The following is a 25,598-nucleotide window of genomic DNA, read 5'->3' as shown; positions in this document are numbered from 1 at the left end:
GGAGACCGAGGTGGGGTTGCGAACATCCTTGGCAAACACTAAGGCAGCATTGCGAGAGTCCTTGGTGGCCCTTGAGCCAGAACAGGCCGCATTGGTGTCAGCGCAGAACGCCCTAGAGTCAGCACGGAAGGCCCTAGAGGCAGAGCAGAAGGCTCGGTCGGAGGTGGACCAGAAGGTGCTCATGCTCCGAGGTCCAGTGATGGGATGGAGGACGCGAGTGCCCGACTACACAAGCAAGTGGTTTGACAGGCAAAGGATCTCTCCATCCTTGAGAACTTCCGCATCGGTACGTGCTTTTTTTGTTCTTCGTTGTTGGTTTTTTCCTTCAGCCTGTTTCTGAGCTTGTCGCTCTTCTCTCAGAGCTAGGTGGAAAGGTGAAGGCGTTGGAGCAAGACCTGGAGACGATCAAGGCAACCCTCAGTCAGAATGCAGAGGAACTGGCCAAGTCCCATGAAGAGCGACGTGCTCTCGAGGGGGATCTTGACCAGATCCGCAATGCTGCTCAGCTTGTCGTCTCGAACGTCTTCGGGTCGGCGCCCAGTACTAGCGCACCCGTGGTCCAGCTAGTGGAGGTCCTAGATGCGGTTCAGGACCTTATTAGGAGCGGGCTATTCTACGGGGCGTCGGGGGTGCTAACTTTGGTGGCGACGCACCATCTGAACCTGGACTTCGCTACCATCTGTAGTGGGTATGCTGAACGCTTGAGCATGGATGACATCCAGTTGATCGGGGAGGGCTTGCTACTGCACGCAAGGTCGGTGGTGGAGCAAGTCTCTGTCCAGTGGGTGATGGACGTCCACCATGAAGACATGGCCAGAAGCATGCGTAGAGAAGACGCTGCCCAGTCTGCAAACGGCGTGGAGCCTGGGTCAGAGGTGAACATCGCTCTGGCCCCGACCGAGCCAAATGTCGTGCCACCAGGGAGTGAGCAGTCCACGCCCCCGTCAGTCGCTCCAACAGCAGATGCCACCGGGCCGGTCCAATAGCTTGCAAAATATAAGTAGTTTAGTGAAGGTAGAAGTTTAAGTTTGTGGGGGAGCCCTCGTGTAAATATTACTGTGTGCTTAATGACTACCATCGGTTTTGTTTTCTGTGATGGAATTGCTCTATTTGGGGGAGCCTATTCCCTTTTGTTCCTTAGTTTTCCCTTAGCATAATTTTGTTTTTTATTCTTTCTTTCTCGTACCTACCCATTTGTCCCATAGGCCGTGACCTTGGGAGCCTAGGGCGTGGCCCGCGAGGCTCATCTGCTCATAACCGTAGGGAAAGGCAAGGTGTGATCGGTTGGAATGTTTTTAAAGCAAAGCTACGTACAGCAAAACTAAGGAACAAACTATCCCGTTGGTTGGGTAGGAAGGAATTTCACCATAGAAAACAAAGCAGGGAGGTAGTCATTTAAGCATAATGATAGTAGTGTACCCTAGTGGAGCCCCCGAGCGCCCTGGGGCAAAAAGTGTTCGGGTCGGGGTGCTTCTGTAGGAGCATATACTAAGTAAACAATGGTAAGATTGAAGCTTAGGAAAAACGACATAGCTGTTCCAGTAGTTCGGAGGGATGGGCGTCGTTGTCGTCCTTTGGTAGGTACGTGTCCGGATCTTAGCCTGCTACGCCCCCTTTCTTGGTTGCTGCTTCCTTGCCATCCTTCAGCCTGCCGGCCTACCGTAGAAGGTGCTTGAGGAGCTGGCAGTCCTTATAGAGGTGTTTTACGGGGTAGTCATGGTTGGTGCATGGGCTCTCCATGAGCTCATGGAAGTGGCCAGAAGGGCCCTGCTGGGTCTGTGTGCCCGCATGATCAGCCATGGCGACCAATGCGGAGTTGGCCGATCGGTGGCGATTTTTTCTGTTCTTTTTCCCCTCTGCGTGGAGGGGCCTTCGTCCTGATCCTGGCACTTGGCCTTGCCCTTGCCCCGGCCTCCGTTGGAGCACGGTGGGAGCGGCGTTTGTTGGGGGTTTTGGACAAAGGTCCGCGGTCCCGGGCCATTAGGGCTAGGATTTTGGTCGCTGCTGCGTGTGTCTCGGTTCGGTCCGAGCCACGTGAATACAGGCGGTCAGTGCAGAGTGGTTGCTGGGTCAAGACAAGCAGCCAGTGCGGCCTCCTGTGTTGCACTCAGCGATTGTAGTGGCGATCGGGTGGAGCGACCCATCTGTCGCGTTCTTGTTCCCCTAGCGGAGAGCGAGGACACGTATCGGCGTCGCGATATGGAGCACTCCGCTTGTTGAACAGCAGCGGTCTCCACTAGAGCCCAGAGGTTCCAGTGGATTGCCTATTCATGAGGGTCGTTCGGCTCGGACAGGCCGCGTAGAAGCATTGCCATGGCGGCGATGTTCTGGTTTGCCCGAGCAAAGTGCGGGGGATCGTTTTCCCTATCCATGGTGTTGTGCTGGACCTGACGGGTGCACCCCCGGGCGCCGCTCGCCGGTCTATGCGCGCAGGGCACAGTGTGGTGTGTGGGCGTGCCGGCGCAGTTGGTGGCTGATGCAGCCACCGTTGTCGCAGTTCCTCCCCGTGCTCAAGTGTGAGCTTAGGGGTCTCCACGTGAGGGTCCAGAGAGGTGTGAGTCCGTGAGGACTCTGCTTCCGCCGATGGGTGTCCCGGAGGGTCTGCCATGGCGCACTCCTAGGACGGATGGTGGCTAGGTGCCACGTCGCTGATGCTGGAGCCATCACTCTCGCCATCGTCATCCATGAGGTCAAGGAAACAGGTGGGAGCATAGCTCGCCATTCCCACGAATTCAGATGCGAGAGGGGGCGGCGCAGGCATCCTTCGGAGCCCCGGGGCGTATGCGTCCGTAGAAAATGTGAGGCTATAGGGGAACTGGTAGTACGGCGGTGGCATTGGGGACAACGGGGTTCTGCCAGGTAATCAGCGGAAGATAGAGAATAGTAAGTAAATAACAGTGTGTATATTACTCACAGCAGGGTTTGAGCAAAGAGTTTGCTCGGAAAGAAGCGCAGATGTTGCGTCGTCGAAGCCATGCATCCCGGAGTTCATGGAGGGCGCTCCTCCAACGGGTACCAAGACGTGAGCCTCCTCGCAGAGATGTAGCACGCCGAGCCGGTCGGCAATGAAGTTTAGGCTTCCGAAGAGGAATGCCTGGAATGGCTCGAAGACGGGTGGAACCCGCATCCCAGCGGGTGAGAGTGTGGGAAACTCCAGCGAGCCAAAGCGAATCATATCGCCCGAGCCCACCACGGCAAGGGTGGCAGAAAAGTGGGCCATCCGATGACCAAAAAAGTGTTGAACGTACAACGTCATCCCCACGGACGGCGCCAACTGTCGGTGCAGAAAATGACCAACTAGTGAATATTTATAGTTTTGCCGTACGTTGTGATCGAAGGTGGCCTAGCACTCAATGACATAGGATTTATACTGTTTCAGGCAACGTGCCCTACGTCCAGTTTGGGTCGGACAGTGACTTTATTCCTGAGCCCAGGTGCTCGAAGTTTGTAGTGGAGTTATAAATGAGAAGGAGGAAGAAGGGGTGTATAGGAGGTCCGGTCGGCTCCGGTCGGAAGGGCCAAGAGCGACAGGAGCTACGCTATGAGCTAAGTGTTCAAGCGTGTGATTGGAGTCCGAACCCGATGGTTCTGTGGTCGTGAGCTAGTGAACTTGATCGGTGTGGTTGTCTTCAAGAAGGGTCCTCTTTTTTGTTGGAGGGGGCGCGTCCCCTTTTATAGATAAAGGGGATGGCTTTACAAGTGAGAGGGTGAGGGTATGTATGCTACCGAGCCTTGTTGCCCACACTGGCGGGTACAAGATAATGGTAGGCGCCTACAACACTATTGATGTCACTGTAGAATGTCAGAGAGGTCGTGCTGTCTTTTTCAGGGATGGTGGACGTCGGTACCTGCAAATAATGTTTGATGCCTAGAGGCATATGAGGAGTCTCGCTATGTTCACCCGGTACGGTAAATCCTGACGCCCATACCGCTATCGATGTCTAGAGGCACGTGGGGGACCTTACTGTATGGGGTTTTTAGCGGCCCCTACAACACTGTAGAGGTAGATGTCGGCGCCTACAATGCTGTTTGTGTCAGGGGGCTGCAGAGTACTGTTCCGTGTAGGGTATGGTCCCTGGTATAGTGATTTTGACTTGTGAGCCTTGCCTTGCTTTTCTCCGCACGTCTTCTGGTTCCCATCGAACGGGCGTCCCCGGTCAGATGGCTCCAGTCGGCTCTGAGTGCGCCGGTCGGAGAAGAGCGGTGAGCAGGGTTCCTGCGAACCCAGGTCGGAGACGCGGCGTCGGAGTTGGAAGTAGTGTTTTGGGCTAGGCCTTCCGATCGGAGAGGCCGTCCGGAGGCGGCTGGAGTCGAAGCGAACGCTCCGGTCAGAGAGATGGGCCGAAGTAGCCATCGAGCGGGCGCTGTTTCTCTTCGGCCAAACCTTCCGGTCGATGACTGGGCCGCCCTTCCGGCCTGTCGGTTTAGACTCTTGGGTCGAGCCTTGGTGTGGAAGCCGGTCCCCGAGGGGCCCCGGGTTCATGAACCCGACACATATGTTTCACATATACGTTGCAAGTGTTTCATGTAGGTGTTGCATATGTACGTTTTGCAATGGCTACACCCGTGTCTTCCTGGTACTTTTAGATGTATGTTGCAAGTGTTTCAACTGTTTTTGACGTATGTTGTAAGTGTTTCATCTAGATGTTGTAAAAGTAGATTCGGTGTTACACATGTTGCAGTGGGACCCATCTGCCACAACCGTCTGCTGCAGCTGCTGGGCCCGCTTACATGCTCGTGGGTGTGGAGGAGGCGTGAGCGGTAGACGTGGGAAACGATACAGGCGCAGATCGAGACGCGACCCCGCGTGGGCACATGCAGGCAGAAAACGGAGCGACGTGATCCCCACATAAAGCAGACGCAGACGTGTGGGTGGGCGCAGCAGCATGCCTACCCGGGGCGGGCATGGGCAGGCGCATCAGGCGTGAACGTCCGAACACAGCCCCGTCCGGACATCCTGATGCTAATCTGTCCGGACATCCGGGCGCAAGCTGACGGCCGAAACTTCTACGTTCTACGTTTATAGAAATAAGGTATGTACTGGACCAGTAGAACCCCAGTGTAGCTTCACATAAATCCAAAACATGACGCTGAGAAAATATCTATCTGAATGCAGACATGCAGTTGTGTCCATACGTCCATACCAATACCCTGCATTCATACCATACCAATGCAGGGTCTGTTCGGCTGATATTAAAGCCGACTGATAAATTAGCTAAAACTGTTTTGTTATGAAAAAAAATACTGTAGATTCTAGCTGATAAGTGGATTGATAGAGCGATATCTTGGGACATACCAATTATATAGATATAAATATTATATTACTCCATATATAAGCAAAACATATATACTCCAATATATATACTACTACTACTAATATAAGTACTCCCTCCGTCTCCGTCTATGTCCACCTTCAAAATTACTTTGAGGGAGTACGCAGTCCCAGCTCCAAATGTCCAAATTAATCGCATATACACAGCTTATTTCAACTCTCGTATCAGTAGCAGCAAGGAATGGTCGTGTAGTCCTGCTCCACGATCAGGGCTCGACACGGCCTCATCGCCGGCGGTTCGGCCCAGTCATCCCGATGACGACAATTACGGCTAGCCACCGTCCTTCCTCAGTACGGCTTGCCCCAGTACGTGAGGATGTCCTGGAGCAGCGGGTCGCCGGCGGGCAGCCCCACCCCCACCGCGGCCGCCGGTCCGAGCTGATGCCCGCCAAGCCCCAGCATGGAGCCGGCCGGGTTGATCCCCGGGCCGGCGCCGGCGCCGCCGGCGGCGAACGTGCGCTCCCACTCGGCGATCTTGGGCTGGCTCTGCACCTCAGGCCGCTCGCCGCCGCCGCACGACGACGACGTGGCGGCCAGCGCGTGGCCCTGGCCCGAGCAGCTCGAGTCCGCGCCGTGCGCCCGGGGCATCGAGTCCGACGGCCGGACCTCGCAGTACGCCTCCAGCTCCGAGAACGGCGGCGGCGCGTAGTACCCCGTCCCGGCCGCGGCCGCGGACGTCGGAGGCGGCAGCAGGGACGGCTTCTGCTCCGGCGGCGAGCCCATGGACCCCTGCGCGCCTTGGCTGCTCGCCTCGGCCCCGGTCGGCTTCTCCGGCACGCCTTTCTTGTTGTAGATTCGGCACAGCACCCAATCATCCAACTGCGACAGCAGAAAACCGAAAGGAAAAACAATTTGTTAATCATGCCCATACCGCCCAATCCATCAAAAAGGAAGAACAATTATACTATTTTTTTAACGGTGAAATCCATAGGCATTATTGATGCGTCGTTTTCGACCGTATCCGATCGCTGTCGTAGCTCCCAAAACCAATAGAACAAACATTCGTCCTTTAGATGTAAAAGGTTTAATAACTATTCGACATCTTCTCCGACAACGAGATCTAAAAGAAAACATTTTCTATAAATGAATTTTTAGGAGAGAGAATATCTATATTTGGGTTGTGTTCCTCAGACAACTCAAGATAGATCCCCGTATAGATACTCTGTTAAAGGTTAATTTTAGATATCTGCTATCCATTTTAAGTTTGGATGGAGTTGCTGTTGTAGACGGTCTAATTGGCGGCTGAGGGAGATGACGCACGCCGCAGCATCTCGAGGGGGTTCACACTTGCAGAAATGGGTCTCGCCATCTCTTTTCGCGCCTCGCCTAGCTAGCTAGTAATAATTCGATTGCTAATTATTCTTTGTGATCCATACGTGTCGATGATTACGTTCTTATCTCAACTTTTTTTTTGATACGGCAGTGACTAGTGACGGGACAAGAGATATTACTAGCAAACAATATCGGGACTGTGACACTGAACGTACCCTGAGGCTGTTGTTCTTGTTGCGGGCGGTGCGGTCGACGTCGGCGAGGCGGTACTCATGCATGATCCAGTTGGTCTTGTCGCCCTTGGGCGCCTTGCCGGCGTAGAAGACGAGCGCCTTCTTGATGGCCACGGGCCTCGGCGTGCCCACCGGCTTGTCTGCACCGGTGGCCTTCCAGTACCCGGCGCCGGCGGCGCGGTTCGGCCGCGACCCGTTCGGGTACTTGCGGTCCCGCGGGGAGAAGAAGTACCACTCCTTCTCTCCGTACAACGCCATCCCTGCACAAACCAAAGACAGCACTACCAATCAGGATTCAGGATTTCAGGTACAGGCGAGCTAAGAAACTTGGAACGAACTGTATTGCGTATGCATGGAGCGGCGGCGGACGATACGTACTTGGGAGCTGCCAGGGGTCGTACTTGTAGAGATCGATCTCGGCGATGATGGGCACGGAGATGGGCAGCCCGGCGCAGCGCCGGCAGAGGTAGTGCATCACCAGCTCCTCGTCGGTCGGGTGGAACCGGAACCCCGGCGGCAGCTGCAGCTCCTGCGACTGCGCCGCCGGCGTTCGGCCTCCCCCGCCGCCGCTCATATCTCCTCGACTTGGTTACGTTTCTCCTCCGGCTCCGGCCGACCCGCCGCTTCCGAAACCGTGACTGCTCGGATCACTTTCACAGCTCGAATAGCGAGCGAAGTCAAATCAGCCGCCGATTCGACCCCTTTCTCTAGCTCGCGAAAGGCATGAAACAATGCGCCGTGCTGCACGCACGCCTTATATAGCAGAGCGTGGGGCGGCTGTGCGGCGCCGAGCGATGGCGACCGTCAAGGCTGACACGTGGTGGGCATCGGGCGCCTCAGGGCTTCAGTCAGTGCTGACGACACAGCGCTTGGACGGGGGCGCGCAGGGCCAAGTGCTGCGCGTGGAAAGTGAGGTCCGAAGCTAGATTTCCCAAATAAGCGAAATCAAAGTTTTCTAAAAAAAAGTGAAATCAAAGGGTAAGTAAACTAAATTCATAGCAAAAATAAACAAAATGTTTAGAACCTGCGTAATCCATCCCCTCTAATCACTCAAGCAATCTAAGAGAAAAAATTACAAAATTACTAAACCTCAACCGGTTGATTTGGCTTCTCCCAACAACCAATTTTGGGCCGTCTGACCTGGCGTGGACGGCCATGGCGGGCGCGCGCGCGGCCTGGGCGACGAGCAGGCGAGGCGGCATGGCCAGCGAGGACCGGCAAGGCAGCAGGCGCGGCCGACCTCGGAGCACGCGACCACGGCAAGCGCGAGCGCAGCGACGTCGTGGTCTCTCATCGGTGGCCGACGACGACGTGGGTGAGCGCGGCGAACTGAGTCTCGTATGTTGCCTGGTTCATTCACTCACGGAAGACGGAAGGGAAGGGTGGGTCCCACTGGAATATGTAAATAATTTGTAATTTGTTTTGAAATTTGTGAACAATTGGACATATATTTCTCTAATATCTGCAATCCAAAAAAATAGTTTGTAAATTTTTCTGAAAAATTGGCATATATTTGTGTTATCCCCAAATTACACCACTGTGTCCATTAAATTACACTAAAGATATCATTGTAAATATAGTAATAAGACAGTGTAAATATAGCTATAAGGTAGTGTAAGTGTATATGAAAAATTCAGTTGATAGAAGGGGGCCAAAACAACCAAAAGTAACCTAGACAGATCCAAAAATCACACAAATGTGAAATAACAACAAAGTCCGAATGAGGCCATATCACTCAAATAAACCTGAAAACAAAAATCAAGTGAAAGAAAGTTTAGATTCACACGAATTCTGTCGCCCACCCTCCCCCACCACACCAAGTTCCTAAATATATCTAAGCTTGGATCACTAAGAGTTCTTACCTAAATATAACAGAAATATCGTAAATCATAAATAAAAGAACAGATGCGACAATACTCAATAGTCAATAAACAAAAAACATAAACAATTAGAAAGAACTAAAAGTTTGGATAACAAATACAAAGAAAAATAAGAGAAAGAAACTTTAAACATATAATATAAATTCAAATACATGGTGTAAAACAAATCAATTTTCTTATGGATCTCTATGAACATGCAACAGTCTAACTACTACTATTATATAAGCAATGAATTTCTATGGAAATCAAAATCAAAGGAATAGTTGAAATGAAAAATTAAAAGACGCATTTACATATTCCAAATACAAATGTATGATGCAAAACAAAGGAGATTTATGGATCTTTATGAAAATAGCGACCAACTTTGCAGTACTGTATGGAAATCAACGTCAAAGAAACAGATGAGATGGAAATTTAAAAGAAACATGTAAAGATTACAAATATAGATGCTTGAATCAAAACAAAGGGATTTTCATATAGATCGTTATGAAAATAACGAACAGCTTTGCATCAATCGAACCTAACTACTATTAGAAGATATCAATTTCTATGCAATGGAAAAACACAATAAAATATGATAGGGAAAATAAAAAAAAAACAAGCGTAAAACAGATTGAAAATCCATAAGCTTGAAAGGCAGCAAAGGGATTTTCATATAGATCTTTATGAAATTCCCAAGCAACATTACAACATTCGAACCTAACTACTACTAGAAGCTATGAATTTATATGGAACATCTCCATCGCCATCAAAACAACAATCAATCATTCATGCGAATTTACGACAATCCTCAGCTGGCTATACTCATCAGCATGATGACGAATATGAGGCCTTTGTATACCCAAGTTATTTGACAGTAGTCAATAGATCTCACACAAATATGTAGCTGGTAGCAAATCAAGTGATTTATAGTAAAAAAATCACCTGAGTATTGAATAGGGACAAATAACATAGTGTCAGAGATATGGGCCAGGGGTACTTGCACCGCCCGTATATATGACCATCGACCAGCTATCAGCCCAACAGTCGTCAGAGGGGAGGCCCGCGAGCGCCTGCGCCATTGACCAACGTGGGGATCAAGGCAAACCAAGGCGGACGTATCTGGACGATAGCTATGATCAGTCTGTTGCGCATATCGTGTAACAAACTAGGAAACAATCTATTAGCCCGATCGTCTTCTCTGTAACCCTACCCCTCCTGCCTATATAAAGGAGGGTAGGGACCTCGGGCTCGGGATCCATCTTCAACACATTCCAATCTACTACGTAGCTAGGAGCAACAGCCCCTGTAATTGAGCATACGAATACAAGAGCAGCCGCACCACTGGAGTAGGGATTAGCACGCATCGCGCCTTGAACTAGCATAAATTCTGTGTCTCGTGTGCTACCATCCGATTCCACCTACGTGATCACGTTGTTAGATATTGTCGGAGCAAAACAACCCGACAGTTGGCGCGCCAGGTAGGGGCCTTTCACGTTCAGATTTGTTTTTTCTATTTTGGATGGCTATTTTACGCAGGTCGAGTAAGGGTCTGATCAAGAAGCGATCAGAGAAGGACGGCTGTGGCGCCGCCACCTTCGTGCGACCAGGAAACCCATGGCGTGGCAACCTCAAGATTCACACGTGGGCTTCGATATCGACATCGCCTGACCAACTCTACCTCACCAAGGTCGGAGACGCGATCAAGGCAGGGCCACTTCAGCTGGCACGTCACGTAAGTCGCTATGCTGAGTCCACTTTCTCTCAATTTTGTTAGGAGTACCTCCTCGACACCGCACGCACAATCTGGTGAGAATCATACTACCTAGATAATACACATCTACCACCGTCGCTAGACGTTGTTCTGCCTGGATTCTTTGACAGGCTCAAGAGTGTGGCGATGGCACATGCTTGGGAACTCTTCCTGTCTCTCATGGTCGACCCTAACAGGGCCGGGGCACCTCGAATATCAAAGACAAATCATGGAACCAACCAGCTAAGTGTCAAGCGAAGCCAAAAGCTGAGCTATCGGGTAAATCTTGGCTACGCCATGAATCTCCCGTGCCAGAATCATGGGTACCCGGTGGCTCATCTCTCCAAAGACTGTAAGATGTACCGTGTGATAGCTGCTGTGGGCGACTCTCCCATGGGGCACCCCTCAAGGGGATAGTCGATGGCACAAGGGACACTCGAAACAAACCCTCAAACAAGTTATGCTATTTGTGCCCATACTAGGATTCGGTCGGATTCGGGATGCATGCCTACTGTTCGGGAGGCTCATGTCATGGTACCCGCAGCAACGGCCTGGTTACCTTGGTCTAAGCACCCGATCACTTTCGACGAAAGTGACCAGCCCGAACTCTCGGTTGATGTCGGCAGGTTTCCCCTGGTTGTTAGCGCAATTCTCGAGACTATCCGCGCCACTAAGATCTTCATGGACGGAGGAAGTGATTCCAATCTGATATATTGGGGCACTTTCGAAAGACTAAAGATTGGCACGGACAAACTGCGCCCACCGAGGGGCCTGATCACCGAAATAGTGCCAGGGAGACAGGTGATGCCCCTCGGCATCATAGATCTACAGGTCATGTTTGGTGAGGCAGCAAACTATCGCTAGGAGATACTCTCCTTCGAGGACGTGAATTTCCACGACACTTTTCATACCGTACTCGGCATGCCGTGTTTCGTCAAATTCATGGCTATGGCTCATTACGCGTACCTAAAGATAAAGATGACGGTCCTAATGGTGTTATCATCATCTCTAGAGACCTTGAAAATGCCTACCAATGCGAACTACTCGCTATCAAGAACATGGTCCAAAATTTGGATCTGGCGTAGCGCGAGCTAGACTACGTCCTCATGCAGAATCAGGACTCGGGGGCTTCGACGCAAGCGCCGTCGTGCCTCGATTTTCAATCTTCACCTCCCAAAGAAAAGAGGCTCTCACCAACACAATTCACGCCCTCAGGACCAACCTGGAGAGTACTCGAGGAAGGTCCACTTGGAGAAGACTGACTCAAGCAAGACCACGAACATTGGGAGGATCCTGAACCAGGCACAACACGATGAACTCACCAAATTCCTGGTTGACTATTGGGATATCTTCGTCTAGAAACCCTCAGACATGCCTGGGATTCTAAGAGAAATCGCCTAGCATTCCCTGAGAATCTGGGCCGATGCTAAGCCGATCAAGCAACACTTGAGACTGTTTGATGACAAATGGTGTAGAGCTATAGAGGAAGAGATAGCCAAGCTCTTTGATGTGGGCTTCATCAGGGAGGTCCTGCATCCAGACTAGCTTGCAAACCCCATCCTGATCCCAAAAAGAACAACAAATGAAGAATATGTGTCAACTATATGGGCCTTAACATGGCATGTCCCAAGGATCCTTATCCCTTGCTCCATATAGATCAGATCATTGGCTCCACCATAGGATTAGAGCTACTCTGCTTCCTCATCGCTTAATCCAGATATCTTTAGATCCAGATGAAAGAATCTAACCAACTAGCTACTTTGTTCATCACCCCAATCGGAGCATACTGCTACATCACCATGTTGTTTGGGCTAAAGAACATGGGGGCTACTTACTAGCACTGCATGAAGTGTTGCCTCCACGAGCAAATCAGTAGAAATGTCAAGGCTTACATCGATGACATCGTCATGAAGTCGTCAAAGGCTAGGGACCTTATCCGAGACCTTTTAGAGACCTTTAACAACCTCCAAAAGTTCAAGATCAAGCTCAACCCATAGCAATGTACCTTCGAGGTACAATCCAACAAACTGCTCGGCTACATCATATCGGCTCATGGGATTGAGACCAATCCGATGAAGGTTAAGGCCATCCTCGATATGAGACCTCCTCGAGCATTAAGAGACACCAAGAAACTCATGGGATGTCTGGCTTCCTTAAGCTAGTTCATCTCTAGGCTGGGCGAGAGAGGACTCCCCCTCTATAAACTCTTGCACAAGATGCCAGACAAGTGATAGACCCCGGAGGCTCAAAAGGCCTTCGACGATATCAAGGACTTCCTCACCAAGCCCCCTATGTTAGTGGCTCCCAATGAAGAGGAACCCCTACTCCTATACATTGCAGCTACTACTCAGGTGATCAACATGGCTATAGTTGTCGAGAGGAAGAAAGAAGGCCACATTCAAACCATTCAGCGACCGGTATACTTTCTCAACCAAATACTGGCCAAGACCAAAACTCGCTACACGCACATCTAGAAGATACTATATGTGGTGAACTTGGCAAAGAAGAAGCTAGTTCACTACTTCGATGTGCACCAGATTACTGTGGTCACCTCCTTCCCACTAGGAGAGATCATCAATAATTAGGACGCCACCGGATGGATTGCCAAATGGGCTCTAGAACTTATGGCATACGACATCACGTATGCGCCACAAACAACCATAAAATCCTAGGTCTTGGTGGATTTCATTATCGAGTGGACAGAAGCACACATCGACCCCACTGTAGCCGACCTGGAGTATTGGAATATGTGCTTCGATGGCTCTTTGATGCTGTAAGGAGCAGGAGCGGGAGTCATCTTGGTCTCCCCCAGCGAGAACCGAATGAGGTATGTGCTCCATTTAAATTTAGAGGGTGCTACCAACAACATAGCAGAGTATGAGGCCCTCCTCCATGGGCTACGCACCGCTATCACCCTTGGGGTAAGGAAACTTGTTGCCTCGGGTGACTTTGAACTTGTCGTTGGGCAAGTAATGATGGTCTCAGCGTGCCGCAACCACAAGATGGAAGCTTACTATGTTGAGGTCAAAAAACTTGAGTCAAAGATCGACAAACTCAAACTATGCCATATCCCTTGAAGGGATAACGAGGAGGCTGACAACCCTGCTAGGATTGGCTCAACCCGAGACATGCCCCTAGGTGGCGTGTTCCTCAATGAGCTCACAAGACCTTTGGCTCACTGGGAAGTTGAGACTCAACTCTCCCCTAAGCCGAGCATGCTTATCATCACCAGGGCCGTAGGCTCTAACCCAGACTAGGCATAAGAACTCATCGACTATCTACGACACGGCATCCTTCCTATTAATAGGGACGAAGCTGATCGAGTATGTCGGAGAGCTAAATTCTATGTTATGAGAGATGATGAAATCCATCACAGAAGCACGAGCGGAATCCTACAATGGTGCATACCCACGGAAGATGGGATAAACCTCTTGCAAGATATCTACTCGGGGGTTTGCGGCCACCATGCAGCGCCAAATACTTTGGTGGGTAAGGCATTTCAATAAGGGTTTTACTGGCCTACCTCAGTTAAAGACGCGCAACACATTGTGAGAACTTGTGAGGGATGCCATTTCTTTGCCAAACAAAAGCACGTTCCCTCTCAAGAACTCCAAACAATCCAATCACCTAGCCCTTTGCCATTTGGGGACTCAACCTCATCGGGAAACTCCCGCCTACCCCCTGGGGGCTTTGATCACTTGTTCGTCATGGTTGACAAGTTTACCAAGTGGACCGAGGCTAAAGCCATAGCCATAGCCAGCTCGGAGGCAGCAGTCAAGTTCATCAAGGAGGTCATACACTGGTATGGGGTCATGATCGAACACGATCATCACTGACAATGGAACCCAATTCACGAGAAGCGTGTTTGTCAACTTCTATGGTGAACAATAGATCAACATAAGATGGGCCATAGTGGCCCACCCTCAGACTAACGGACATGTAGAGAGAGCGAACAGATGCATCCTTTGGGGCCTTAAACCTCAAATCTTTAGAAAACTTAAGAAGGTCAAGGATAGATGGGTCCGGGAGCTTCAACCGGTTCTGTGGGGGCTTACGAACCATCCTACTAGGCTGATGGGGTTCACTCCCTTCTTTCTCATCTACGGTGCAGATGAGGTATTACCTGAGGAGATTGGTACTCCTCTCCTTGAGTCCATGCCTATGATGAGGACACAGCAGAGGAAGCCTTATAGGATTCCCTCGATAGGCTCGACGAGCATCGCGAAACAACACTTGTTCACTCTGCAAAATATCAATAGCAGCTTTGCCAGTACCATAGTAAGCATGTTTGGCCACTAAACTTCGTGCAAGGTGATCTGGTCTTGCTCCAGGTACAATCTACTAAGGGGGAAAATAAGTTTTCACCTCCTTGGGAAGGACCGTTTGTCATGGCCAAAGTGCTAAGGTCGAGAACATACAAGCTGGCAAACATGAAAGGTGAAGTCTACACAAACGCCTAGAATGTTGACTTATTGCGATGTTTCTACGCGTAAAAAACAGCCTTATACTAGGGCATAATTCATGGGTGGTGCGACCACCAACCCATCATAAAGATAGTAGACTACATCAAAAGGGTCAATTGGTATGTCCTTGGGCTTAAACTAAGCACCCCAGCAAGTCACACTGATTTGCCGAGGCACTCGAGAGCTACTCGATCAAAATCTTTCTAGAGTATACCACGATCGGGTAGAGCATCTATTAGGCTCCTATCAATCACCATGATACGTTACGACTAACCTATTACGAAGATCCGAGGGCTACAACCAATACTACGTGAGCCATGAAGCAACTACTCAAGAGAACACAAAACACGAACTGCAAAAGTCTTCATTTCAAGGCTAATGCAACTTATACATCATAAGGAGAAGAGCGGATTACATCTGCTACTCTCTTAGATTCGGCAATGGCACCTACCGCACCCCTGAACTCCACGGCCAGTGCACCGACATCATCGGGCCTTTCCACCGATGGAAACCTGATCGCCATGTCACGAAGGTCCTCACCGCTCCAGAGGGTAGCAGCCGCCAGCGCTAGCGTGGCCCCACGATGAACCGCGTGATGAGTCACTTCCCTAAATCGCCTCAATACATTCTCGAAATGGTCCTCCACACTCACCCCACCAGCGAGAGCATGTCAATAAAACCTCTGCATGCCTCTAATAAGGTAGCATGGAGGTCCTAGTATTGACCTACCTTAATCGCTATAGTGGATGAGTCAGCCATGGCAGCGTCACGGTCACGCTTCGCCCCCATCACCTGCTCGGCCAAGACGGCGTTGGCTTTACGAAGCCTCGCCACGTTGCCTTGGGCAGCGGCTAGTTGCTCCTGAGCGACTGGAAAGCACAAGAGGAGCAACTGCTCACCAAGGCAGGACATCTCCAAAATGGTGAACATGAAACCTCATCAAGAACTTACCAAGAAGCTACACCTTGGCCTCAGCGCGGGACACCCGGTGGCGGTGGCCTCCCGCTCCGACTTCGCCACCATCACTTGTACAACCTCCAACTGCGCTCGAAGATGGCCCGCCTCATCCTCGACCACTACGACCAACGGCGGAACCATGGCTTCCACCATAGCAGTGCTGCCCGGTGATTCAGGAGAAAGAGGAGGACTCGCGTCGTCAAGCACAGGAAGCCTAAAAAGACACCTGATGAGAAGAAATATGAAACCCCAAGTTCACCCAATCCAGGTCAGTCGAAGCACTTACCCAACGAAGGCAGGGCAGATAGGTGGATAGTGCTCGGCCGCCGCTCGCCTAGAAATCTCCATCCTCGAGCTCCCCCACGCTCTCCATCAAATTAGATCTAAAGGGATAGAGGTGGAGGTGCTTGAAAAAGTTAAAGAAAGGGAGGTAAGCTCAAGAGTGCATAGATGAAATTATGCCCATTTATGCCTCCCCCTTCTTTATATAAGTAGGAACCAGTGCACGGATGGCATCCCAACCGCACACGTCTATGTGTGGGAAAACGAGCCAAGAACACCGATGCTCTGACTTCTAGTAAGCAAACTTACCTGCGGACCCTGTTGACACCTATGGTCGCACACAAAGACAAAATCCGCAAGCGCACGGGTATTGAAGTAGTTTTTGCCCGAAGTATTATCGAGTATTGTATCCATGAGGAAACGCGTGTGTGTTGTCTAACAACTAGTTTGTCTAGGGATAGCAATCAAGGTATAAGGTATGAGTAGAAAGGATTCCTATGGTTATGACCCTATGCAAAGCAAGGCTTATGATTCTAGTATTCACTTTGGGATGCCGCTTAGACGGTAAAGCACCGCTAATAGATAACTCTACCGACGCGACTATGGTCCTACTAATTTAAGAACCTGCTCAATTCAGCGTGGACTACAAAGGATAGATGGGGCTGTCACCTCCCGCTGCTACTACACAACTAAGAAGTAGGGAGTAAACACAGGTAGCCGATAGCCTAAGCACCACGCTTATGGTAACAATTACTACTCTAATCCAGAGATCTAACAAGGACTAGAGCACTCAAAAAACTGTGAACCCATGAACAAAAGAGCACAAAACTTACTTTAAACAGAAATAAATTATCAAAAGTATCTCATATGTAGACTTGGAGAAGCCTAGATCCGCCAAAGTACAAGTCGTAGAGGTAGCACCGATAGGCCGATACTCCCTCCAAACTCTTCCCTCACTCTCTAGCTCACTATTTCTATTTACAAGACTAGATCCTATAGAGGACTAATCTTCTTTTGAGAGCTAGCTCTGATCCTAATAAGGAGGATATGAATTAGGGTTTCAGAATGGTCTCAGGGAGAGGGGTACAGGGCCGTATATATAGGGGGTAGCATCAATTCTAGACCCTCGGATCAAACCGACTTGAATAAATGGCATAGATGCAATCTTTAAGGCGGTGGAAAACTGACCTACGATGGAGACCCTGACCTATGGGGCCCACAGGCCAGCTGGCCTAGGGGTAGGGCCGGCCGGCCCCCCTGTCAGCGCCTCGGCTTGATCTTCAGTGGGTTACCTTCTGGATGGTTCTAGAGTCTTCCAATGTCGGTTTTGTTGTGGACAAACTTGATTTACTTTGACGAATAGGTCCACCTTGATGGTTTTCTAGATAAACCCTGCTGAAAACACAGATTCACCAAAACTCATGGAATTTATTAGTTTAAACCCCTAGACCTATGTTTGGTGATAGAATTAAGTATATTTGCAGGTTATTGATAGTTTATGATTGATGTTAACAACCGTCAACAGACACCAGTGGTCCGTTTTCAATACATTCTCATCCAAGCCAGTGTAGGCGAGTGGTCTGACACTCAAATCGGGTACTCAGACCGGCTGACCCTCATAGCAGGTGTAAGTGGTAGTGACTTGTTCACTATCGACCCTGTCCCTTCTAGAGTCAAGGGGTATTCGGGAGGGTTGCCAGTCCGACCCTAAAACCTCTGACACTCAGTGTCACGTAAATCTCCCAATACCTAGACGAGCTCAAAGTACCTTATTTCAGCAGATGTGTGCCTCTTTGTGGGAAACCGGAAAACTTGTTGGCCCATGGCTATAACCAAAGTACGAGCTCCTAGAATCTAGAAAAAGAGTTTTCATGATGTGCCCCCGCTCATCAGGCTTTGTCCTACCATTTCCTTTTAGTTATAGAGGATGTTCACTCGTTCTACCCATTACCAGCCCAAAGAGTAATATGCGCAACTACCCATAACTGCTCACATGTTCGTTACTCGCCCACAGTGGTTCCCTTACTGGAGCACTGTTATATTAGCCTTGGGGCTCCAAGACAATGTCCTTGCTCTCCCCACTAATGAGGCTCACGAAAATCTAGATCGCGTTACTTAACGGGTCTCGAAGAAAAACGTGACGCCCTTAGTGTTTGTTAATAAACGACCTATATCAGGTCACCCTAAAAAACCAACTATCTTAGTGACGCACGAGTAATGGCGGTGCACCTACCCCATCCTCATTATTGTTTTATGACTAGGACTTAATGATGCGCAACCACTAGTTATACGCCAGAATATGTCGGGAACCAACTTCTCGAGTACAGTGGTGTTATCACCCAAACCTTGTGCCTACGGCATCCTAGAAGCTACGCTTCCATTTATCGGTCATCACCACCTGAACATGATGCTGACAGTGTCCCGAGGGCTACGCCTAGGAAACCACATTTCCCGATATGGGATGTACCACCTGAGCTAGGCGCTTACAGCTACCGAGGGACTACGTTCCTTGATGTACGGTGTACCATAGCCCCACTCGGTGCTTGAAGAAGATTCTTGCTACCCAAGAAATGCTCTTGGTACTCGAACAACAACATGTTGGCTCCCCAATACTTGGGAATATTAAGTTGCGCTGCTTGAAACTTCGGCACCCGAATATGCTCATTAGTACTTACAATACACATAACATACAGGGGAGACTACGACATCCCGAGGACCAAAAGCTAGGGCTACTGTCATCAAAGGGGAGGCCCACAAGGGCCGGCGCCATCGACCAACATGGGGATCAAGGCAAACCAAGGCGGACGCATCTGGATGATAGCTAGGATCAATTTGTTGCGCATATCATGTAACAAACTAGGAAACAATCTGTTAGCCCGATCGCCCTCTCTGTAACCTTACCCTTCCTGCATATATAAAGGAGGGTAGGGACCTCAGGCTCGGGATCCATCTTCCACCCATTTCAATCTACTACGTAGCTAGGAGCAACAACCCCTGTAATTGAGCATACGAATACAAAAGCAGCTGCACCACTGGAGTAGGGATTAGCGCGCACCGCATCCCAAATCAGTATAAATCTCTATGTCCTATGTGCTACCATCCGATTCTGTTTACGCGATCATGTTGCTGGATATTATCGGAGCAAAACAATCCGACACATAGATTAAGAAACACAGTATGATTTGAACCTTCTATTCACCGGAATACTACTACTATATCATGTAAACATCAAATGACCCCAAAAACAAAGGAAACATAAACAAGAAAACCATTATATATGTTGCAAATGTGGAAAAATTAATTAGGCTCAGTTCAACTAGACCGTATTGTCAACCAAATCTAAAATTGATACTTACTATACCTAGAAATTACACTGATTCTAGAATAGATCTTTAATATACCAATTCCACCTAGGAATTATACCAAAATAATCACCGTAACTTTAATATATGCAAATGCTATTTTGGAATAATAAAGAGAATGGAAATGACAGCAAAAATTTCAGGTGTGAGAAAGAAGATTTTCACTCGAGCATGATTGCAGCGGAACTTAATAAATTTTATGTATTGGAGCAAAGCATATGCATACAAAGATCGAAGTGATAAAATCTAAAATTATTTTTATGGATTACAAACTCGATCTACAAAATTATTTATAAAAATAAAAAATTTAGGGTATGGTTATATATAGTGCACATGCACCAAAAATTGTATAGATTTTGACATCTAGAGCATATAATTATTGAAATGGCAAGCTTCCAAACTTTTTGAAAATACCAAAGTCCACCTAGTTAAATTTTGCATGATTCTCAAACTCTGATGCATTTGCACTAAGTTTGCACCCATCTATGATAGGGCAAATGCATCAAAGTTTGAATTATTAGTTTTCTACATTGACTCTATGAAATGATTTTCTAAAATAAACTAGAAGGCTAGGAGCTAAAAAAAGTAGATTATCTTAATTCACTACATGCATAGAATCACTTATGCAAAGAATTTATCCTAAAGAATCATCGAGAGTCATTCTTGTCTACAAAATCACTTCTGTTAGAAAATCACTTCCCATAGAGAATCAAGAGCAGGAAGAGCTCAATGAAATAGGCCCAATATGGTTACATGATTTTCAGGAATGATGTTGTTGCTCAAATTTACATCTTGCATATACATATAAGTATAATGAAAGATGGTGCATCCATCATGTGGGAACCTAATTGCTTGGCCATGTGCAATCATATTCCTCGAATTGAACATATCACATGATTTAAAATTAAGCCCACAATTGACACTTTATGTAGCAGACAGATAAATCCGTAAGCACATGGATGTCAATGTAGCATTCACTCGGGAGTATTATAAGGTATCAAATTTCCACAGGGAATGTGAAGTGACTCGTTTAGAATCAAGATCATCTAAGGGAAACAAGGGTAAAGGATGATGATTAGAGAGGATATATGTGGTTTCCAAGATACTCTAGCAAGATTAAGAAAGATTATACTATGACTGTTTACTTCGGGGCACGACCCAAACACCAACAGAATGGGGTAACAAGGGTTGAAAGAGGTAGAGCATTTTTGGACCCTATGTTTTAAGAACCTTCTCGAACATGGTGGATTATGTAGGCTAGACAAGGTTGTCACCGCCTGCTAGCTAGCACACATCTGTGGGGCAGTCTGTATCCATAGGTAAGCTATAGCCTAAACAACAAGTTTATGCTAGAAACTTACTAGTCTAACCCAGATCTCGACAAATTGATTAGAGCATTCTACAAATTTTGGTCAAAGTGAACTTCATTTAGACCTGATGATAGGCCCATGAATCCATGTGATCTCCATTTGGCTTCATCGTGTCCACCGATCCTATTCGACATTGAATCAACATGTAAGATGCATCATGAGTGTGTTTTCTCTACATGGATCAAAGTGGTGGGCTTGGATGGGTTTGGCATGGGTCGACTAACCTTGGCCAAGGTCAGCCGATGCCCCCCCCCCCCCCCCCCCATTTAGCCCATTCGAGCCCATCGTTTGTCCATTTGTCCTTACACTCACATAGTCATCAAAACTTATGGAATTTGTTAGAATTAAACTTTATGACTAAGGTGGATGTGATATACATTCCTGTATTAAGCACTGTTGATGGTGTGGAATGATGAGTTGGTGACTATCAACACCCACATCATCAAATCTCTCTTGGTGTTCAACATGGCAAGTTATATGTTCTTTTTTTCTCGAGCATGCAAGTATCCAAAACCACACACAAACACATGCACATGCAACACACGCTCATGCCCACACTCACGCCCATGCAGACACCCACACCCACACACATGCAAGCATGCCCGACCCACACACATGCAAGCGAGCGCGCACACACACGCACGCACACACGCACACACGCACATGTACATGCACACGCGCTCATGCACACATACACAAAACACTAACTATGGCGATTAGATTACATTTGTGTCATTAGTGTAAAAAATTGTCCAACATCGCAATTTGGTTTAACTTTCACAAAAGTAATGTAAAAGACCTTGTATAAAGCTCACCTAATTTTCCATTTCATTGTGGCAGCTTAAAAATATGTTTGCACTAGAACATTAAAAAACTGTCCTTGAGATGTAAATTGGAGGAAGTTAAGCAAATAAAAAGGCACTTAGATGAAGCTTAAGGTGGATGCTCTGACAACACTGATCGAGCATGGCACCAACAAGCAGCAGAAGACGAGCAACAAGATGGCGAGGATGGTGGACACATGAATGGAGGCATGAGTGGAGGTCCATCGCCTCTGATCCATTAGTTGTTGTCATCCAATGATAGCTACTTCCTTCAATGATGTGGAATCCCATGTATCTTAGTGGTAATAAGTGTAGTTGGGCCCTGCGTGGCCAGAGTTGGGCATCAATGCCCTTGTCATACTATTTTCCTAAAGAACTAAGTTGGCCTAAGCCTGCTGGCTTTGTTGCCTTCAGCTTATAGCCTCTAGGGACCTCGTGTCGGCCTGCTGGCTTTGTTGCCTTTGGCCAGACCAAGACTTTTGATGTAGCTTTTGAGCAGCAGCTCCACCTGACGGCCTGCTTTAGTTTCTCGCCAGTCGTTATGGTTTTCGATAATGTCAGCTAAGGACCGGTACATTGTATGCTGGAATGTGAGAGGTCTAAATGACGGGGCAAAAGGGCAAGTGTCCGCAACCTCATAATGTCCACGAGTGCAACTTTGGTTTGCCTTCAAGAAACGAAGATTGCAGTATGGTCTCAAAGTTTAATGAAAAAACATCTTGGATAAATCTCACTTGATTTTCCATTTCATTATGGCAACTTAAAAATGTGTTTGTACTAGAACATTAAAAGATTGTCCTCAAGTTGTAAATTTGTATGGCAGCTTAAAAATCACTATTTTTATTATGATCAACACCATACATGGTTCATGTTGCTACAACACAATGCTATTTTGCAAATAAAGGTCATGGTGAGTTTTAGGTTGGCTTAGGCTGAACCTATAGTCAAGTTATACTATTTTCCTTTTTGAATGTTGCACACTTATGTGGGGGTGGGGGTGGGGGGAGGGGCATGCGCCCTAGCCACTTGATAGTCACATTCAAAAATCAGGAAGTGCCCTATAACGAAAGAACAATGATATGCAATGTTTTTTCATTATCCTACCACTGTAGTCCTCTTTCAACAGATTGGTGAGTACCATGATTATAATATCACAAAACCACAAAACAACCATTATATATAGTTAGAGTATATAACAATCATGCAAACTTTGATTACAATTTTGTACCACATAGGGTCTAATAAAAATTTGTTTTCCAATAGTATTTTGGAGATCAACTCAACTCAACTCAAATTATATGTGTCCCCAAGAATAGAAGTGACGCCAAGAAAATACAGGCCACATTAAATCAACACTTATCAAGAGCCTTCTACCACATTATTATTTAAAAACTATACAAGGATTGTAGCGTTGTAAATTCATTTAGTTTCCTAGTCCAACTCAACTCAATATGACAAAATCAACTAGATGTTTGTTATTATATAGAGAAAGAATAAAAGAACAAAATCCAAAGAAGATATAGATACTAACAAAGCCAAAAAAAAGAAGAATAATCAAAATGGAAAAAGAGAGGAAAAACCAACGTGCCCAAGCCAAATGTCTTAAACACACCCCACATAGTGGAACGACAAAGTACAATGGCAACAGGAGCCTGCCCATGGACTTCGTCACGTCCTGCAGGGACGACGAGGAGGGCAGCATCAGAAGAGCCATGTACGACAAAGACATCTTGGCCGGTGCAGGCAGTGCTCAGTCTCAATTGTAGTGCCTCCGAATGATTGGCGAACTTGCCTCAACAAGTACGTGGAGGAGAGACCCACAATGGCTGAGGTGGTGGAGGAAGTTAAGCAAATAAAAAGACGCTTAGATGGAGCCTAAGGTGGATGCTCTGACAGCACTGATCGAGCATGGCACCAACAAGCAGCAGAAGACGAGCAGCAAGATGACGAGGATGGTGGACATAGGAACGGAGGCATGAGCGGAGGTTCGTTGCCTCCATTAGTTGCTGTCATCCAATGATAGCTACTTCCTTCAATGATGTGGAGTCCCATGTATCTTAGTAGTAATCAGTGTAGTTGGGCCCTGCGTGGCCAGAGTTGGGCATCAGCGCCCTTGTCGTACTATTTTCCTGAAGAACTAAGTTGGCCTAAGCCTACTGGCTCTATTGCCTTTGGCTTATGGCGTCTAGGGACCTCGCGTCGGCCTGCTGGCTTTGTTGCCTTTGGCCAGACCAAGACTTTCGATGTAGCTTTTGACCAGCAGCTTCACCCGACGGGCTACTTTAGTTTCTCGCCAGTCGTTATGGTTTTCGATAATGTCAGCTAAGGTTGGCTTAGGCCAAACCTATAGTCAAGTTATACTATTTTTCCTTTTTGAATGTTGCACACTTATGTGGGGGTGGGGGTTGGGGGGGGGGCATGCGCCCTAGCCACTTGATAGTCACATTGAAAAATGAGAAAGTGCCATATATCGAAAGAATAATGATATGCAACGATTTTTCATAGTATCCTACCACTGTAGTCCTCTTTCAACACATTGGTGAGTACCATGATTATATTCTCACAAACCACAAAACACCATTATATATAGTTAGAGCATATAACAATCATGCAAACTTTGATTACATTTTTGTCGTCATGGGGTTTAATAAAATTTTGTTTTCCAATATTATTTTGGATGTCAACTCAACTCAACTCAACTTATATGTGTCCCCAAGAATAGAAGTGACGCCAAGAAAATACAAGCCACATTAAACCAACACTTATCAATAGCCTTCTACCACATTATTATTTAAAAACTGTAATATTAAAAACTATACAAGGATTGTAGCGTTGTAAATTCACTTAGTTTCCTAGTCCAACTCAACTCAATATGACAAAACCAACTAGAGTTTGTTATTATATAGAGAAGCAATAAAAGAACAAAATCCAAAGAAAATATAGATACTAACAAAGCCAAAAAAAAAGAAGAATAACCAAATTGGAAAAAGAGAGGAAAAACCTACATGCCTAAGCCAAATGTCTTAAACACACCTCACATAGTGGAACGGGGCACACAATGAGCAAGGAAATCAGCAACCTAAAAGCCCCTTTGCGGCTTTGCGCCTATCTGACACCACCATAGTGTTCACTTCATCCCAAGTTATGTGATCATGTCATTTGGCATTAGTCATAGCTCAAATTGAAAATACAATCATTACCACACTTCCAAATTGTTAGGATAAGCAGGAGTAATATCGTGTACTAATCCAAGTTGAAACCTGTCGTCTATCTTTGGCACCCTGTGCTACTCCACATCAGCCCTGCTCGTCGAACCTAGTTAGATTAGAAATCCGCATGTGCTTGTTGCTAGTGTATTTGAAAGTAAAGATATGCAAAGGGAAACTATAATATGATAGTAGAAATATTAAGACATGCATAGTCATATTTTGAATGGTTTTCTATTACTGTCCAACATAGTGAATATAAATATACACATAGTACATATATTTTAGATATGATTTTTGCAATTCTTATAATATAATAGAATGCTTATATGGCAAAGTTTGATATATAGCGATACTTAAAATATCAAGTATTGAATATTCATAATAAAAACATAATTTTGTAGGTCAACTCAACTCAACTCAATACACGTCAAACCCACGTAATAATGGGAACTAGAATAAAATAAAGCCCTCATATCCGCGTTCTCCAAACCAACTCCTCATCTATCATCTTTCTACAGGAAACTCTACATCACACCTAACTACATACATACCGTTTTGCAAACTATATTACTTAATTACTAACATCAACTAAGTGTGTATGATACACATAATCTCACTACCCGAAAAGTGTCTGCAAGCATACGTTGCAGGAACAGTCGAACGCAAGAACCGCGCGCAGAAC

At 47.3% G+C, this 25,598-nt stretch overlaps 1 protein-coding gene across 1 annotated transcript; it reads right to left on the bottom strand.

Moving 5' to 3' along the window:
* Window positions 1–5,319: 5,319 nt before the first annotated feature.
* Window positions 5,320–7,547, bottom strand: LOC136517534 (NAC domain-containing protein 48-like). Its single transcript, XM_066511124.1, has 3 exons — window positions 7,216–7,547; window positions 6,820–7,097; window positions 5,320–6,151 (listed from the first exon to the last, which is right to left on the bottom strand). Exons 1-3 carry the CDS (start codon window positions 7,409–7,411, stop codon window positions 5,621–5,623), a joined length of 1,005 nt encoding a protein of 334 aa, XP_066367221.1. The 5' UTR covers window positions 7,412–7,547; the 3' UTR covers window positions 5,320–5,620.
* Window positions 7,548–25,598: the final 18,051 nt, after the last annotated feature.

This window comes from Miscanthus floridulus, chromosome 17 (genome assembly GCF_019320115.1).
Source record: "Miscanthus floridulus cultivar M001 chromosome 17, ASM1932011v1, whole genome shotgun sequence".
Classification (NCBI taxonomy): Eukaryota; Viridiplantae; Streptophyta; class Magnoliopsida; order Poales; family Poaceae; genus Miscanthus; species Miscanthus floridulus.
The sequence above is the reverse complement of the archived record's forward strand: the minus strand, read 5'-3'. Positions and strand labels throughout refer to the sequence as shown.